Genomic DNA, 20189 nt, shown 5'->3' on the forward strand with positions numbered 1-20189 from the left:
TTAGAGAAAAATCAATTATTTGGGGAAATGGCAAAAAAATTCACTTCACTTTTAGGGGATTACCTAGAATCACCTTAAATTCTTAGGAACTAGAGAAAAAAAGTAGAAAAATTTTAAGGATAAAGCAAAATAATTTTAGCAGATCTGGTTATCAATAAAAGTGTGCTTTTCTGGGAAGACAAGCAAGTATGAAGAATCGGAAAGGCAGTAGGCCATTGGGATCAATTTTAGGAAAGAAGCGTTAGCTTAAACATGCTCAGGATAAGGATGCTGAGAGAAGAGTAGTGGTGCTTTTAAGATCCTAAGGAAAATACCAGTGTGGTTGCTTCACTGTTGCATTGGAACAGGATATGGATCCAGCCTAACTTTTATGCCATGTAGCAGAGACAGATGCTCTCTAGCTGAAACACTGGTTATAAATTTGGGTCAGAGCCTTAAGTTGGGTGGAGATACCCTGGAGGAACTAAGACCTCCTATGCTCAGAAGATGAATTATTGTTATACGCTGTCCACCAGTTTGTCCTCTTTGCAGTCACAAAAGCGCATCCTGCAGTAGACAGAAATAGCATTTATAGACTAGTTGACAGAGTTCTTTCATGTAAAAACGTGTTAAGAACAAAGAATTAGCAGACATTTCAGGAATACCAGCATCAGTATCAAAAATCAGTAAATAAAAGAACCTAACAAAAGTAAGCAAACAGAAAGAAACATTTAAAAGTGTCATTGGTGCTTCTCAAATAAAAGAGAGTGGCATATCTATTTTGTAGAAGGAATATATTTTAGAGAGCGGATTAGAGATCTTGCAAATGAGCAGTCTTATGGGTGGGCTGAAGAACAGAATGTATAAAGTTCAAGAATTGTGTTGTGAGGTCATTTCAACATTTGGAGGAGATTTGGTGGTTGAATTAGTAAGAAACATATACAGATCTAATCAGACAGTTAATTCTAGGGGAAACACAAAGCTGTACAAGAGAAGTAAAGTAATCATATTATGCTGCAATGGCTCAGATATGTTTCAGGGGTTGAGATTTTTTTTTTTTCCTCCCATACAGATATGTTGTTACAGCATCATTTGTAGAAAAGACTCTTTTTTTTTTAAGGTTTTATTTATTTATTTTTATTTTTATTTCTTAAAGATTTTATTTATTTATTTGACACAGAGAGAGAGATCACAAGTAGGCAGACAGGCAGGCAGAGAAAGAGCGGGGAAGCAGGCTCCCTGCTGAGCAGAGAGCCCGATGTGTGGCTCGATGCCAGGACCCTGAGATCATGACCTGAGCTGAAGGCAGCGGCTTAACCCACTGAGCCACCCAGGTGCCCGGGTTTTATTTACTTATGTGTGAGAGAGAGAGAAAGAGAGAGAGAGAGAGTGCATGAGAGGGGAGAAGGTCTGAGGGAGAAGCATACTCCCTGCTGAGCAGGGAGCCGGGTGCGAGACTCCATCCTAGGACTCCAGAATCATGACCTGTGCTGAAGGCAGTTGCTCAATCAACTGAGCCACCCAGGCGCCCTAGAAAAGAGTCTTTACTATTGAATGGTTTTGAACTCTTTCTTAAAAATCAGTTGCTCATAAATGTGTAAGTTCATTTCTAGAATCCATCCATGTCCATCTGCAGACGATTGTTTCTATCTTTATACCAATACCATACTGTCCTGATTACTCTAAGTCTTAAAACTGGTATGATAAATCTTTCAACTTTGTTATTCTTTATAGAATTTATTTTGGGCCTCTAAGACTTTAGCATTTCCACATAAGCTTTTTAATTAGTTTGTAATTTTGTGCAAAAAACCTACTGGGCTTTTGATTGAACTTGAATAAACAGATCAATTTGAGGAAAAATGACATCTTGAAAATGTTGGCTTATCTAGTTCATAAATAAGGTTTATCTTTCCAGTTTTCTACGTTTTAAGCATTTATAAAACAATGTTCTGTAGTTTTCAGCATATCGAGTAGTATAGCATGTTTTGTTATATTTATCTGTAACTATTTTATGTTTTCTGAGTTTCAGCATGTGATATTTTAAAAATTCCATTTTCAGTTCATATATAGAATAATTGATTTTGTTAAATAGATTCCGTAGGCTTTTCTACATAAATGATCATGTCTTCTGTGAATAAAGACAATTTTACTTCTTCTTTTCCAACCTTTATGTTTTTAAATTATTTTTCTTGCCTTATTGCACTGGGTAAGCCCTCCAGTAGAACATTGGAATAAAAGTGCTAAGAACAATTATCTTTGTTCCCACTTTAGTGGAAAGGCATTGAGTATTTTACAATTGAGTATGTTATTAGCTGTGAGTTTTTTGTAGATTTTTTAAAATCAGGTTGAGGACGTTTTCCTTGCTGAGAGTTTTTTTTTTTTTTTTATCACAAGTGGGCATTGCATTTTGTCAAATGCCTTTTCTGTTTCTTTTGAAATGATTATGTGTTTTCTTCTTCATTCTGTTGAAATGGCGATTTAGGTTGATCGATTTTTGAATCAACCTTCCCTTCCTAGGATAAACCTCATTTGATCATGATATAGTACACCTTTTCTTTTCAATTTGCTAATGTTTTCAGAAAAATTTTTATCATATATTTGAGGGGTTTTTTTGTTTTGTTTCGGCAGCAGATCATATATTTGTTTAAACAGATAAGCATTATTTTTACATGTGTCCAGTAATTCCAGTAGCTTAAGTGTGTGAGGAATGTTTCTACTTGTTATTGTTCATGTTGTTTTCTTTCTTTATGTGCTTGGTTATATCTGTGCCTGCTTCCTGGTTGTTGTCACTGAATTATTTGTAGGGTTGTCCAGAGCCCAAGGTATATTTCCCCTCCTCTAGAGAAACTTTGATTTGGCTTCTGCTGGACCCTATCAACAGTGCTATTAGGGATTCCTGAAGCATAATGGTCACAGGTGAGGCCAAGTGAGGCCAAGTATTAAGGTCTTAGGTCTCTAGGATGCAAATCTTCCATGAGGTTGGTTTCAGCAACTTCTTCAGGATGTTTTTCTTCTTGTTTTTTTTTATCTTATTCTGACCTCTCTGTAGTTTGTTCTTATCCCGAGACTGAATGAGCTTTTTGGGGACAGGGCTGGGTCTCAGCTTAACATGGGATTGAGTTCCCCAAAGACTCTTCACCTTGGGCTGACCTTAGGCTTTGAATGCTGACCCTCCCTCCCCATTTGTTGTTACACAAACTTTACACTTATCTCTCTGGATTTTGACTTTTATACAGAAATTGGCTTGGGACTTCCCCACTGCAGATCATTATTGTTTCTAAGATACTGGTTAAAAAACAAACTTTATATAGTATTTTTCATTGTTTCTAGGAGAAGGAAAAGTTAAAGCTATGAATGCATTTATTGGAAAACAAAAAACAAAAAATAAATTTCTAGCTTATTTTTAGGTTAAGAAACCAAAAAAGAATAGTAAACATTGTGACAGTGGAAGCAGGGATTAAGCAGAATTTGCTGAAATAGAAAAAAAGTAGTATTTCAATAAAAGTTAGATCTGGTTCTTTGAATAAAATAATATAAACAATATAATATAATATAAACAATAAAATAATCAAACTCTTGGCAAGTTTGATCAGAAAATAAAGAGAAAAGGCAAAGATGCATTAGAAATGAAAGTGGGAGGGGGCACCTGGGTGGCTCAGTGGATTAAGCCTCTGCCTTCAGCTCAGGTCATGATCTCAGGGTCCTGGGATCCAGCCCCGAATCAGGCTCTCTGCTTGGCAGGGGGCCTGCTTCCCCCTCTCTCTCTGCCTGCCTCTCTGCCTACTTGTGATCTCTCTGTCAAATAAATAAATAAATAAAATCTTTAAAAAAGAAATGAATGTGAGACCATAACCACACACATGGAAAAAAGTTAAGTGATTACACTAGAGACCATCATAATTAATAGTTTGGCAATTTATCATCAAATTAGCACTATTAAAATATTTTATACATTAAAACTGGTTCTTAACAGTTGTCATATTTTGTATTAGTTTGGTATATAATACACAATAATATATTTAAAGAAAAATTTCCTGCTTTACTTTTTCATTTGATGCTATATTCCTGGAAAATTAAGTTTAATATGTGTTTCAGTCAAAAAGTAAACCAGATGTGTTTTTTCATCTCCCATTTTTAGTCTTCCTCCCTTGCTCATCTCTTTGTACCAGCTTGTTAATTTTCTGTCATTGGGTTTGTAAAGTAGGTATTTATAATGGTATGTGTGTGGTGGAGCAGCTGCCATGGAATGCATGCTTTTCCAACTTTTTCTGGAACCTTGAAAAGTCAAGATTTTTTTAAAAAGGAAAATTAACCATACTGAATTAAATTCTCCATTCTAGAGAGTAGCTTGGCATTCATTTGGCAAGTAAATATTGAGCATCTAAAATGTGCACTACTAGCTTTATATTTCATCCTGGAGAAAGACTTAAGGTCATGCAAAAGTCACACCAGTTACCAGGTCAGTTGTTTTATATGCCTCCTACTCACAATTCAGTTGCAGTATGCCAGATAGGACCAGTTAGCTAGAAGGTTCAGATTTTTATTTTATTATTTTTATTCAGACTTAAAAAAAAGATTTTATTTATTTATTTGACAGAGAGAGAGAAAGAGGAAGAGTGCAAGCAAGGGGGGCGGCAGGCAGAGGCAGAGGTAGAGGGAGAAGCAGGCTCCCAGCCTGATGGTAGGGCTCGATTCCAGGACCCAGGGACCATAACCCAAGCCCAAGGCAGACACTTAGCCGACTGAGCCACTCAGGTGTCTCTATTCAGATTTTTAAATGTGAAATCAAATGGTCTGGGTGCTTTCGTCCTCCAGGACTACTAAGAATTATGTCTGAATATTTAAGAACAGGATTTTTGGAGACCTTATGATATTACCAGTAGAAGCTGAGGAACATAAAGAGAAGTCTCACTTTTTTAGTTGCCTTCATCATTAATCTTAGTGTGTCCACAAATTTGAGGAGTTTTGTTTTTGTGTTTTACTTATGTATGTAAAGATTAAAGTACCTTTATGTTAAAAGCATAGCAAGATTTCAGGCTTTTGAATACTGTCTCCACTCTACCTTGTTCCTTCTTTTTTTCTTGACAACATCACTGTTAATCCCTGCTCCTATATTCTGATAGGCACAATTTCCTATTTCTGGGATCTCTTCATATACACTTAGATATGATTGTATTTAATGTGTCGCCATCTTGCATTTATTATTAACTATTTATTTCTTAGTGGGGAGGGGCAGAGAGAGAGGGAGAATCTTAAGCAGTTTCCACAACCAGCATGGAGCCCAATGCAGGGATCAGTTTCACAACCCTGAGATCATGACCTGAGGTAAAATCAAGAATTGGACATTTAGCAGACTAAGCCACCTACGCGCCTCTATTTTTTATTACTAGTAATAACAAGTGACTTATTGAATGCTTAAGTGTAGGAAACAGTTTTTAATCACTTTATAAGTATATATCTTTTCTAACTCTTACAGGAACCCTCTTAATAATGTACTGTGATTCCTCTTTTACAGAAGAGATGACTGAGGCAGGCAGGTCACACACAACTTATGGCCAAGGTCTCTCAGATAGTAAAGAGAAGCCAAGATTCAAAGCCGGGCGGTAGATTCCACAGCTCTCATTCAGGCCACCAGTACCCTTAGCATTAGTAGTAGGAATGCAAACAGTATTGTAATGACAAGAAAGGGGGAAAAATTACATTTTTCATTGTGTCATTGCTAATGTTCATTGAGGAATTACTGTGTGCTATTCACGATAATAATGGCTTTATGAGAGTTATATAACTGTTAAACCAGCCTTTAAGATCATTTTCATCTTACTATTGAGGATACTGACTTTCATTAACTTGCTTAAGTCCACGTGGCTAGTAAGTGTTGGAAACTAAAGTCAAGCTCCTGAGCCAGAGTATCTATGGATTGTTGCTTATTTTCCCATTTATGTTCCTTTTAGATGGACAATGAATTAAAGAATAAGTACATCATTAATCTTCTAGTGCACAGTAGGTTTTCATGAAGTATTTGTGGATTGTAATATATAAACCTATGTTTGGATGAGATAACTTATACTCTTTGCCTCTTACACGGGACCCTGGAAGCTTACTTTTCCTGTCAACTCTGCTAGACACTATGGGGAAATACCACTATTGTATTTTTTAAAAAATATTTTATTTATTTGACAGAAAGATAGAGAGCATGAGTAGGCAGAGGGAGAGGGAGAAGCAGGCTTCCTGACCAGCAGAGAGCCTGATTCAGGACTCGATCCCAGGACCCTGGGATCATGACCTGAGCTGAAGGCAGACGCTTAACCGACTGAGCCACCCAGGTGCCCCATGATTTTTTTTTTTTTTTTAATTATAGAACCTTTGGTGGTGTTTTGAGTTTTAATACTAAAAGTGGTCTGTGCTAAACTCTAAAAAAATAAGTGTTTTAAAAACTATTTTATCTTAAATCTATTAAATAAAAATATTTCAGGCAATTAAAAGATTTAGAAAAAGGGAGGTGAAACAAATAACCACATACCCATCATCCAGAATGATAATGGTTATTCATATAGCTTATTTCTTTCCTTATTTAATGCTGAGTTCTGTGTTTTGTGCTTAAAGCCATATCCAGAAGACCCAGCAGTTTATAAACCACTTTCCCAGGAAGAATTGCAAAGGATAAAGAATGAGAAAAAACAGAAACAGAATGAGAGAAAACAGAAAATATCAGAAAACCGCAAACATTTGGCTAGTGTACGTGTTGTACAAAAAAACCTCGTCTTTGTTGTAGGTCTGTCTCAGCGCCTAGCAGACCCAGAGGTAAGTCCTCTTCCGTTTTCTTTGTCACCTTGACATTTTTTTCTTTTTTGCCTATCCTATTTGGAAATAACAGATGACCTTGCCTATTTGCAGGACTCTCCTGAAATTATTAAAACTTGGGAGAGAATGGGAAATAATTTTTAAATTATCTCTAAGGATCCAATGACCAGTTTTGATCTTAGGCAAGTGTCTTAATCTTTCTTGGCCTCATTTTCTTTAGTTGTAAAACGAGGCAGTTGAACTAGATCTCTGAAATCTCCTTTAGTGCTCATAATCTATGAAAGTTGGATAATGGTTGTTTTGCTATTCAGGCTAACATGTGACATAAGTACTCAGTTTCTTTTTTTCTGTAGCTATATAAGGGGTTCACAGTGGACATGCATTTACATAGTGCAATCCCACTAGAGATCTGTACTTCTTTTTTAATCCTGTCCACATAGTGATTCTTGGTTATACAGTTACAGACCTGCTGCTACACTGTACCATCATTCTATATTCATTCATTTTAATCCAATTTTGGGAAAAGAATTTGATGACTTCTGTGTCATTTGTTTGGAGGCAGGGGAGGCCTTAACACTTTTGCTCATTTCCTCTTTTTTCTCCTTTCACCACCTGCATTGTAAGGGTGATGTTGAGTTCGTAATGTTCCCTGGTGCCCTTGGATGTACATCTGCTAATTGTCAGTTTCTGATGTATTAGGAGGCGCTAACTAGATTGATAGGAGAGCGGGTAGAAGCTGATTGACAGCTAGAGTGTTTCCTTCAGCAGGAGAGAGTTGGATTTGGGAGATCTTCCAGAAGTACTCCTTGAAAAGGGTTTGGAGTAACGCTCTTCGTCGTGGTACCCATAAGAGGGAGGATTATAGTGAATATACTTAGGGAGGTGGTAATCTCCAGACTTGGCTAAGTGGGCAAAGACCCCAGAGGAAGGAAATTTAAGGACTCTGAAAATTTTCTGACAGTCAATTTAGAGAAATAATGCATATTTACAAATGATGAGTTTACTATGTAATTGAGACTGTGAAGGGGTCAGATTCAGTAGAAGAGAAAGTCGGGGAGACCTTACTGAGAAGCCTTTATCATTGGCAATAATATCACCGGCACTTCCACAGTTGCTTAGAATTAAGTCCAGGGATACCGGTATTAGTGGGTGGCATGAATCCTTCAGGAGACCAGGTTCTTTCCAAAACCAAAGGGGGCTGATCTAGAGTTCTACAAGAAAAGACTTCAGTAAGAGCTGTTAAGGATGAGAGCTCATTTTAGGCCTGTGACTGAGCCTCAGCAGCCAGTTCTTTCTTTTTGTTTTTAATTCCTCAGGCAGGCAGATCCCAATTCCCCTGTGACCATTTTCTTGAATACCACTACAACTTTATACACTAGTCCTTCTGTTCTCCCCTTTCAACTCTGCCTTTTTTCTAATCAGAGGGCATTTCTTGCCTTTGCAAGTTTTTTATTTTATCTGTCTCTGTTTACTCCTGCTAATCTTATTGATTAGAACCTACTTTGGCATTTCTGAAACTGCTATTCCAGTAAACTAGTGGAACTTTAATTTTGATTTCACAACTCCTATGTATGCATGTACTTGATTTTGTTAATACATCCTGCCTGGATCCTGTCACCCATAGTACTGGAGGCATATGGGGAGCAGCACCTGAAAGCTGGCTAAAATCGAGCTAGTCTCAGTCTGGTGTTTGGATTATAGGTCTCCTGTCTCCTCTTTAGATTCTGTGATTTGTTCTTACTTACATAGAGGCTTCTTTCTTCCACTTCAAATGACATGACTCCAGTAACATTAATCTGAAGAAGTATTACACAGAAAAAAATTAATCTAGGTGGTGACTAGTGAGAGAGGGTACTTTATCATGATACTAAATGTGTCCTTAAAAAACATTCTACTTGTTTTATGCTTTTGAAATCATTGTTGCTTGGTGAGAGGATAGGCAGTTTTTTTAAACATTGATTTCTCTCAAAACTCTAGAAGACCAGAGTTTTATTTATTCAGTCTTAACACTTCTAAATTATAATATAACAAATTCTCTTAATTTATTGCATAGTCTTTTCAGTTTGGAAAACTTGAAGTTGGCTTTATTAGAAAACTTGGTTTCAAGTTGTTAGTGTAACTTTCAGGTCAAAGAAGATCCCAATTTACTTATTTTTGGATGATGAACAATTTGATATTTGAGTGAATTCTGATTAGAAAAACAGGAGAGTTCAGGAAAAATTCAAGCTTGTTTTGAAAATGACATTTGTACATCAGAAAACTTAATACCAGGATTGATGGTCAAATGTATTCATTTATCAATCAATAAAAAAACCTATTTTATTTATTTATTTTTTAATATTTTTATTTATTTGAGAGAGAGAGCAAGCATGAATGAGGGAGGGATAGAGGGAGAGGAAGTAGCAAACTCCCCACTGAGCAGGGAGCCCACCATGGAACTTGATCCCAGGATCCCAGGATTCCAGGATCATAACCTGAGTTGAAGATAGATGCTTAACCGACTGAGCCACCTGGGGGCCCCCCCAAAAAAAACTATTTTAGAAAATATGGTAGGTAGTTAGAGGCAGTGATTAGGGGTAATTATCTTCCAAATCCTAAAATTGCAATTTGCTGGAACCTAATTCATTCATTTTATAAATTAGCTCTTGAATACTTACCATGTTTTAGGTACTTTGATGTTGGAAATAAAATAATTTAGCAAGCCAGACACAGTCTGTACCCTAAACTAACAGACTATTGGTAAGACAAGATTTAAGTACTTTTTTTTTTTTTTTTAAGATTTTTATTTATTTGAGAGAGAGCACAAGTGTGGAGGAGAGGGAGAAGCATGCTCTCTCTTGAGCAGGGAGCCCAATATGGGGCTTGATCCCAGGACTCTGGGATCATGACCTGAGCTAAAGGCAGATGCTTAACCAGCTGAGCCACCCAGGCGCCCTGAATTTAGGTACTTGTAAGTGTGCTGGGGATTTATAATCAGGGAAGTACAAAGTTTTTTGAGGAACATATAACAGTAGGAAACTTGGCTGGTATAGAAATCCACATAAAGCCTCCCAGAGGAAAGGATAATTAAGAATTACTACAGAGGGAGCCTGGGTGGCTCAGTGGGTTAAAGCCTCTGCCTTTGGCTCAGTTCATGATCTCAGGGTCCTGGGATAGAGCCCCATATTGGGCTCTCTGCTCAGCAGGGAGTCTGCTTCCTCCTCTCGCTCTCTCTGCCTGCCTCTCTGCCTACTTGTGATCTCTGTCTGTCAAATAAATAAATAAAATCTTTAAAAAAGAGAAAAAAAAAGAAAAAAGAATTACCAGAGATTGGCTAGGCAGCAAATAAGGACAGGAGTGTCCCATGTATGTGGTGGTGCAAGAGAGCAGCTTGTTTGAGGAAATAAAAGACTTTATAAAGACAGAACCATGTTATTTTACAAATGAGAAATTGAGGCATAGGGAAATTAAATGACTTCATTATGTGACCTGGAATCATGCAGCTATTTCATAGCAGAGCCAGGACTAAGAACCACCCCTCTTCCTGACCCACCAGTTCTTTAAAGGTCCTATTCCAGTATATTTTACACTGATAATTGGTCTGTTGTTCACCCATTCACCTAATTTATCCATTCATCCCTTCTCTCTCTGCTGACCAAATTTGTTTTCTCTGTAGTATCCGTGAACGCTTGACTGTGTTCCCAAAGAATATATAGGAAGACATATTAAACATTAGGCATGCTATTGGGCATTTATAATTCTGTCATGTGGCCTTTTGTATTCTATATTAGTATTAAAGCCAGCTCACTGAAGTAAATATATAATATTGAATATATGGATGATGTGGTGATATGCAGGGTGCTTACCTACTCGCCATACTTTTTTTTTTTTTAAGATTTCATTTATTTATTTGACAGAGAGAGATCACAAGTAGGCAGAGAGGCAGGCAGAGAGAGAGGAAGGAAAGCAGGCTCCCTGCTGAGCAGAGAGCCCGATGCGGGGCTCAATCCCAGGACCCTGAGATCATGACCTGAGCCGAAGGCAGAGGCTTTAACCCACTGAGCCACCCAGGCGCCCCTACTCCCCATACTTCTTAATCCCTAGAATGCTCTTTTGCTAGTTGTATGTTTGGGTAGAATTTGGAGTATTTAACATAATATAGGAAGTTTAAATTCTTTGAATTTCCCTTGCTGGGGCAAGCTATTTCTTATCAGCCATAGGCCATTTGCTAATACTTTGAGGCCCACCAATGTTCTTTATCCATGTAATTCTCTTTGTTCAGTGCTAAAACAAATTATTTTTCGGTTAACATTTATTGAGTACCTACAGTGTGCTGGGCAGTATGTAAGACCCTGAATATACACTGACCAATACAAAGGTAGTCCTTTAACCATATAACATAACATGAGAAGTACTCTGTGCTATGGAAGCACAAGAGAGAGCACCCGATCTTGTTGGGGAGGTATGTACTCTCCCACTGTCTTTGGGGTACAGTGCTTCTGGTCCAGGAACTGTACAGATTCTTCAGGATGAGAAAGATCTCGGTCTGCAAGTGATTTGTTTGGAAGATTAGAGTGCAGTGGTGAGAGATGAGGCGGGTGAGGTAAGTAGTAACATACTATGAAGGGCTTTCTAACCGTGCGAAGGAGTTTGTACTTTATTCTAAAGGCAGTGGGAACCTATTGAATGTTCTTTCTTTCTTTTTTTAAAAGATTTTATTTATTTATTTGACACAGAGAGAGACAGTGAGAGACACAGGGGAGAGGGAGGGGGGAAGTGGCCTTCCTGCTGAGCAGGGAGCCTGATGTGGGACTCAATCCCAGGACTCTGGGGTCCTGACATGAGCAGAAGGCAGCCGCTTAAGGACTGAGCCACCCAGGCTCAGTTGAATGTTCTTAAGAACAATGACATGACTAGATTTGTGCCTTGAAAATAATCATTCTGGCTCCACTGTTACATGTCAGTATAATTATATACAAGTTGTTAAGTTGTATTGAAGGTGTTGTACCCAAATACTGGCCAGAAACTATTTCCATAAGTGAGTGGTTTTCAACCTTATCAGAGCCAGTACCCGTTTTTTAAAATATTTTGTAATACTCTTTGACTTTTATGAAGTGATTTCATGAAATAAATAAAAGGAATAAAAAGGAAATAATTTCTAAAAAGACTATTTCTACATGTAGAATTTGGGTATCAGTACTCTAGTACTCTACCTTGCTACTCAAGGTGTGGTTTATGAGCTGGTAGATTAGTATCCCCTGGGAGCTTATTTTGTAAACCCAGGCCCTGCTTCAAAGCTGCTAGATCTGAATATGCAATTTAACTAGATCCTCAAATGATTTGTATGCATATTCACGTTTGGGAAGTACTGTTTTTAAATACACAATAAAGTAGTAAGATGCTTGCATCTGTGTGCAGAATCACTGTGAATGTGATACCTACAAAGGCAGATTGTTATAGGTATATGTATTGGCAATCCAGATAGTATGAAGAGCCAGTGATGTGATTTTTCTGGAATAACTCTTGGTATAATTCGGAACAAAGCACCTGTAGTCTTCCCTTAATTATATATTATTTGCTTTCCTATAAATACATCATATGTCAGAACTGTAGGGAACTACTTTTGAGTTTATATATAACGTGGAATTTGTTTCTAGGTTCACACAATTATAAATAGGCTTTTCAGCTATATGAATGTCTTGTAGGACATTTCAAAAGTTGTGCAGGACAATTCTTTATTGTGCAGGGCGAGCCAGAGCATTGTAAGCCATTCCTGGCTCCCATCCACTGAACATAAGTATCGCCTCCCAGTCACTTTGACAACCTCCCCCAATAAAAGCTCCCACAGATTTTTAAAAATGCTCCCTTGAATGCTGCCTTCATTGAGAGCTACTACCATAAACTCACAGGTGATTTGAGATGCTGATGCAGCACAGCATATGACCAGCCTTAACTCTTGAAGCAGGTATTTTGGCTCTCAAGCCCTGTGCTGAGTTGGTGTGCATCCACTTGGAATATTGAGTGCAGTTCTAAACTCTACCAGCCAGGAAGCTTTTGAACAGAAACTCTTCCCTACTCATCAGCCCTGAGACTTTGCTGTGTACAACCTGGGGGTCATTGCTTTTGCCACTTAACAGTCTCATTTGTCTTGGGGGATTTGGTGGAAAAAAGATTGAAAACAAATACAGTCACCTCATCTTATAATCCATTAAAATTGGCTATAGAAAACATAACAGCTTTATGCTTACAAGAACCTAAAGTAAAATGTGGTAAAATAATTATGTTAATTAATTTGAAAACTGTTAAGAATTGATGGTACCTCAGCCAGATAGTTCAAATCCTTGATTCTGTCAAATGCAGAACATAGTAGCTAAGTTGTAAGTATGTGAGAATGTTATTAAATTAAAGTGTTTGAAAAGAATACTTTGCACACATGTGGATAGCGACACACAGAAAGGTCTATAGGTAAATTCTAGGAAAAGTACAAAGTTTAATTTTGAAGTAGCAAATTATAGGAGAGGTTTTTGTATCAAGGTATGTATTAGTCAAATTAGCTAAGGTCAAGTAAGTTTGTAAGAGAAGTTAAATGAGTACATGTAGTGATCACAAAGTAAAGGAAGTGACACAGGTACGAGGGGGAATAACCACCAAGAAGTAACCAGGTAATAGAGAAAGAAATGTATAAATTTGTTTCCTAATATTTTTTCCATCCATCACCACATTTATGTCATTTACCAGGAAAAAGGAAGAAAAAAACAGGAGATAATCAAGAAGTGGTAAAATTAACACAAAGAAACTAAGTACACACACACACACACGGTGATAAATCATGAAGGGAAAGGTTGAGCAATATTGTTACCATATTTGCAATTTGTAGCTTTAATGTAATATATCAGATGTTTTATACAATAGATTTATGACCAAAGACTCTATTATGTCTGTTTTTGAGTTTCTGTCTCTGTTTAATACATGATTATTTTGGTCATTGTTTTGAGAATTACTTTTTTATAAGGATTATCTATTAATGAAAATATGGTTAAGATATTTGATCTGTTTGGTGTATCTTCACACTATGAAGATAAGATCCCTTGGATTATTGGTGCAGATATTAGAACATAGTCCATAATACCAAACTTAGTGAGTCTTAGTTTCCATATAGTGGGTCAATAAGAAATAGCTTTTACACTGTTGATGATTTCGTGTAGGTTAATCACACAAATTGTAATTAGAAAGTGTCACATTTATTAGAAAACTTTAGAAGTTATTTTCCTTTCACTGAAGAGGGATGGTGTATGTCCCCATTATAAGGATAACATTGATGAAAATGGGGACACATTATACCTTATTTCTTCTTCTTTTATAGGTTTTAAAACGACCAGAATATTTTGGGAAGTTTGGTAAAATACATAAAGTTGTCATCAATAATAGCACATCATATGCAGGCTCACAGGTAACTAATTATAGGGATTTTTGCCTTTCCTCCCTGTGGTCTAGGCTTGACCTGGGCTGTTCAGAAGGAAAATCTGCTTTCTGGGAGTAGAAAAGCCTGAGGGTCAAGGATTTAAGCAGTGTAGTGACCTCTGCTGGTGGGGTGGGGGAATTTCTGGTGCTTATTTGACTTCAGGACTTAACAGTGAATTGATTGTAATAAGAAATGGTAAAACAAAGATTAAGTGATGGTTTGAGGGGGAAGGGGAATTAGGTCTACTATCAGGCAATGTAATAATTAGATGATGATTTCTAATTTTTTAGATATGGAAAACTTAATAGAGCATCTTTGTTATGCTGGTATTAGGAGATAGAAAAGTCTTGCAAATTGGATTTATTTTTGGGAGAACGTAATTTGACACAGTGTCTTGAAGTTTTATTTTTTTAAATCTAACTTTCAAAGTTTGTTGTAACCTTGACGAGCCTGTCAAATGACTTTAGAAAAATAAATACCAAGCCAGAGATGATACTTTATCCGTATTATATTTTAGTCTACTTAAAATCAGATAAGTATGATTGTTTTAAGATGAGCTATTACATGGTTTAATCAAAGCTACTACTATTTCTGATGATGGTCATTATTATTAATGATAATAGTAGTGAAGACCTTTAGAATTCCCTAGGCAGGGTACAAAGGAATTGTTTTTTTCTTGAATTTGAAATTAGTAACAGTGTATTTTCACTTTAGGGTCCAAGTGCCAGTGCTTATGTAACCTATATCCGGTCAGAAGATGCTCTCAGAGCCATACAGTGTGTCAACAATGTGGTAGTAGATGGCAGAACACTTAAGGTAATATGGCCTCTTGATTGTTTTTAAGGGGGAAGAGATTAAATGTAGTAAAAAGGGGAGAGCCTTAGCATTTACTCATTACATTTGGAGGGAGTCTGTTTGAAGATTGCTTCTTAAACATCCGTACTAACTTAGGACCGCTAATTTGTTTACTGCCAGCTTATGTAGGATCTTGTTTTACCAGGTAGGAATAAACACATTCATTATTAGGTGATAATCTTTAAAAATCTGTATTTTCACATAGTCTTGTTTTGTGAAAATAGGATCTGTTATTCTTACCAGAAATAGATAATGATTCTAATTTGTCATCCTTAAAGATTTGGCCATTGATAGTTAAGGTTTGAGTAAAGGGTTGCAGTAAGCCTTGCTTTATATGAATGGAGAGAGGATGGCCTAACTAGAAAAAGGAATTTGCTTAGGTGCCTAATTTCTGTAACATGGAATAGGTTTTGTATATCTTCTCTAGGGAAGATGATTTGGGTAAGTTCTGGAAAACCTAACTGAGGTGCTTTCTTTAGTTCTCCCAAAGGAGCATCATCTTTAATAGATGCTGCTAGCAGTAGTTGAGTTCTCCAGTATTCAGAGCCATACTTCTCATCTTGCTTTGTCATGTCTGTGCCTCATTTGAGGTGAAGTGAAAATACCAATTCACATTTTGGGTCCTTCCCCTCCCCCTCTTTCTGCAGGCATCTCTAGGTACAACAAAATACTGCAGTTACTTCTTAAAGAATATGCAGTGTCCAAAGCCTGACTGCATGTATCTACATGAATTGGGGGATGAGGCGGCCAGCTTCACGAAAGAGGAAATGCAGGTAGTAAATTAATGTGAATTATAAACTTTGCAGAAAAGGAAGTATTGTTCTTTATAAATTAAAATTGCAAAAGTAAAAACTAGGGATTTTTAAAAAATTATTATTAAAGTAGCATTTTCCAAACAGTATTCCATGGAATGTCAGTTCTACAGAATATTGTTCTATTAAAAATGGATCTGTAATCCATTAAGTTTGAAAATGCTAGATTAATGAAGATAAATAGTTTTCTTTCCTGCAGGACTTCTCAGAGTCTTTAATATGCTAATACATATCCAAGAAGGGAATGTACAATCAGGACTTAATTGACCAAGGAAAGCATTTTGGTAAATGCTACTTTAGGGGGAATATCAACAAATTGGAAGCTAATTGGGTTACTGTAATTATGAGATTTTTTCCTTCCTAATTTCCACTCTTTATAGAACATGCTAGAAGATAATAACCTATCAAATGTTGCTGATAACCTAACATTTTTATAAAATGATTCTCCTCATGAAAGTGTACAATGAGTCAGTGTCCTGTGAAAGTGGATTGAAGGTTTATTATCTTGTGTTCTTTTTTATATTTTCTATTCTCTGGTTTCCTTTCAATTTGTAGTATTATAAACATGATTTTACAAGTAAAATTGTTGACCGTATGCATATTAAATAAGGATTATACCAAAGTACAATGCTGTACTTCCCTATTATAGATGAGGACATCAGGTTGTTGCTGTGGACTTTTGCTGTAATACTTCTCATTTAGAAGGTAGAGGGCCGTTGATTGCTACCTTGGGCTCTCCAGGTCAAACTAGAGAGAGTCTGGTAGGGTCTCTGTTAAGAGCAGATTGTTAAAATGAAATATTACCCTTTTTTCACTTGGAGTTATTTCAGACTTAAATCCCATTATAATTGATTCATTGGAATTTCTCGATCGTGTTTCTTTATGGTCTAAAAACAATGTTAAAATAAGGTCTCTGTGATATTTAATGGGGACAGATGACTTCTTACTTAATAAATGCTTCTTGATTTTTTTTTTTTTCTTTTTTTGGGTGAAAAGTTCTGGGTAGAATCTAAGGTCAGACTATTCCAGAATAAATTTTGACATGTAGAGAACATGCATTACTCATGCTACTGTTATACTGAAAATTTCTACCAAAGAATTTCTAAGCCCTAGTTGATCTCATTTTTGAGTAATCCTGAATTGTAAATGAAAATGGACAGACAGTCCCATGGAACTGACTTGTAATGGGCTTTAACCTGTCTTTCTGGACTGCCCCTGTAAAATCATTTGAGTATTAGTTTTAGCGCTTAGTTGCTAATGAAAGCCATAATGTCTCTTGAAGTATTGATTGCAGAAAAAAATTTCAAGGCTTTTCATGTTTTAAAGATGTAACATCCACATCTACTGTATTTTTTTCTTAATAATTTAAAATTCATATTGTGATGAATTCATCTGCTCTTTATGTGAGTTTAAAATTAATTTGAAAAGAGGTTTCTTTATTGAAACAGTTCCTCTATATAGAAAGGAAATTTGAACAAATTATGTCATGGCAAAAATCAGAAGATCTTTCCTTATTACTGCATAATTAAAAATTTGGTACCATATGAAATATTTATAGATCCATTTGAAACAGGCAGGAGCCCCCTTGGAACAGGGCACAGTGCATTGCGCAGTGTATATAACACAGTTCTACTTGATTAGGTGATGTTGGCCTTGCTTGTTTTTACTGTCTTGTGTTTTTTTTGATCTGTCCCATTCTGGGTTTGGTTTTCCTGTAACATCTAGTTAGACCACACTTCTAAAATAAGTAAACAATCCTGAAGGTAAGTAAAACTGTCGTTTCAGTCATGATTTACATGCAAATAGTAAAAAGTTATTCAAAGTAATTTCACTGTAATTTATTTAAGATTTTATTTATTTATTTTTGAGATAGAGGGAGAGAGAGCACAAGCACGAGCAGGGGGAGGAGGGGCGGAGGAAGAAGCAGACTCCCCAGTGAGCAGGGAGTCCAGTAAGGGGCTCAATCCCAGGACCCTGGGATCATGACCTGAGCCAATGCTTAACCAACGGAGCCACCCAGGCACCCCTCATTGTAACTTATTTTTGTGTTAGACTAATTTCCAGAGGCAGTCTTTGCCTACTTTCCCCGATAATGTTTGTGACGTTGTCTTCTGATATACAGCAACCGACTATAGTAAATACAGATTTCTCTCTGTGTGTAGAGCAGTGATCTGTAAATTTTCTGTAAAGAGCCAGTTAGTAAATATTTTAGGCTTTCTGGGCCTATATGGTCTTTGTAGTAAATACTCAATTCTTCTGTTGAAGCAGAGACCAGCCATAGACAGCAAGTAAATGAATGAGCATGACTGTTCCAATAAAACTTTATTTATAAAAACAAAGGGGCTGGGGGCGCCTGGGTGGCTTGGTTTGGTGTCTCCCTTTGGCACAGGTCATGATCCCAGGGTCCTGGGATTGAGTCCTGCTTTGGGGTCCCTGCTCAGTGGGAAGTCTGCTTCTCCCTCTCCCTCTGCCTGCTGCTCCCCGTAATTGTGCATGTGTGCTCTCTCTCTCTCTCTCAAATAAATAAATAAAATCTTAAAAAACACACAAGAGAAACAAAGGGGCTGGCTGTAAACTGCCAGCTCCAGTTTTGGAGTTTAAAATAACATTAATTTTTATATAAAAACAAAGTAATGGAATTTTTACTTTGTGTCAAGATAATGAAAAATGTCATTAATACTCTTCATCTGTGTACAATTTACAACGTTTGTCTTATTTATTTATTTATTTATTTATTTAAAAGATTTATTTATTTGACAGAAAGCAAGAGAGAGAGAGAGAGAGAGAGAGAGCAAGCAAGAGAGGGAACACAAGCAGGGGGAGTGGGAGAGGGAGAAGAGAAGCAGGCTTCCTGCTGAGCAGGGAGCCTGATGGTGGGGCTCGATCCCAGGACTCTGGGATCATGACCTGAGCCGAAGGCAGATGATTAACAACTGAGCCACCATCTAGGTGCCCTGTTCATCTCTTTTAAAAAGAGAAATTAAATATTTTTGGTGATCTTCAGAAAATTCTGTAATGGCCCTGTTAGAAGACTTCATTCTTAAATGAAAGATGGAGGAATAAGTTGAAAAAGGCCTCTAGTTGTTATTTTCCTTCTTTGTTTTTCCCTTTCCACTTTCCTTCCTTCCTTCCTTCATGGATTTATTTAGTTGACAGAGAAAGAGAGAGAGCACAGCAGGCGGAGTGGGAGAGGGAGAAGCAGGCTTCCTGCCAAGCAGGGAGCCCCATGTGGGACTCAGAACAAGGACCCCGGGATCATGACCTGAACCAAAGGCAGATGCTTAACAGACTGAGACACCCAGGTGCCCTAGACCTCTAGTTTTTTGAGCTGGCAAAAAAGTTGTCTGTAATTATGCTTTCTGCACAATAAATGGTTGATGAAATCCTTAATGAGTGGCATATATATTTTGTAGTTTTATTGGAAGAACTTTCATTGGTCTGGCAATTCTGTGACATCCTCACAGGGTTCTCTAATGCCATGAAAAACCCTTACATGTTTTATTTAGGATATCTTTAATAATTCAGAAAGTAAGTCATTACTTTATACCAGCCCTTTTGTGAACCCCACTGCAGTTTTAATTTCTTCTTCCATTAGGCGGGTAAGCACCAAGAATATGAACAGAAACTACTTCAAGAATTATATAAGTTAAACCCCAATTTTCTTCAACTATCTACGGGTTCAGTTGATAAGAATAAGAACAAAGTGACACCACTGCAGAGGTATGATACGTAAGTACCGATATTAGTATAATCGGACACCTTACCTTCATGTCTGTCGATCTTCTCTTCTCATTTTACATCTACTTCAGGCAGAATTCTTGACAGTGTCTATCATTTGTGCAGAATTATTGCATTATATAGGAAATGTTGAGTCACAGTTTCTGGGTTTGAATGTTTGCTGCCTCCTGCTCCCTGGTAATACTTCAGATGAGCCTCTTGGTGGCTACCCCTTTGCGTTGATTTGCAGACTGCCCTGGACCCTGGGAACACCCTCCTTGAAAAAAAAGGAATTTAAGGGATGTTGGTTATTGAAGGGCTCTTATTGCCTAATTAGGGTTCCCCCCGATACAGTTGAGGGGTAAAATGTTGTAAAAGGGGAAGTGGGAGTTATCTGAAGCATTGTATGTTGGGGACACAAATAATTGTGGTTTTCTAGTCACAGGAATCTATTAAAGTCTTATATCCTCTGAATGAGGAGGATTCAGAATTTTCATCTCAAGAAACAAATTATTTTTGTGTAGACCTGTATTATGTCAATGTTTAAATAAATTTATAGTCTAAGGTATTGAGTCTCATTCTGA

At 37.0% G+C, this 20189-nt stretch overlaps 1 protein-coding gene across 6 annotated transcripts in view; it reads left to right on the forward strand.

Moving 5' to 3' along the window:
* The window catches only part of CNOT4 (CCR4-NOT transcription complex subunit 4), a 137618-nt gene that overhangs the window by 61019 nt on the left and 56410 nt on the right, over positions 1-20189 (forward strand). For 3 of the 6 annotated variants that reach the window (XM_032868556.1, XM_032868574.1, XM_032868592.1), the window contains exons 3-7: positions 6583-6780; positions 14123-14209; positions 14936-15037; positions 15724-15849; positions 19484-19617. In XM_032868556.1, the coding sequence (XP_032724447.1) occupies positions 6583-6780; positions 14123-14209; positions 14936-15037; positions 15724-15849; positions 19484-19617 (647 nt within the window). The remainder of the gene's footprint in view (positions 1-6582; positions 6781-14122; positions 14210-14935; positions 15038-15723; positions 15850-19483; positions 19618-20189) is intronic. The other 3 variants (XM_032868566.1, XM_032868583.1, XM_032868602.1) reach the window with 1 other exon arrangement.

The sequence above is a fragment of the Lontra canadensis genome, unplaced genomic scaffold (genome assembly GCF_010015895.1).
Source record: "Lontra canadensis isolate GAN:19392208 unplaced genomic scaffold, GSC_riverotter_1.0 scaffold2, whole genome shotgun sequence".
In the NCBI taxonomy this organism is placed as follows: Eukaryota; Metazoa; Chordata; class Mammalia; order Carnivora; family Mustelidae; genus Lontra; species Lontra canadensis.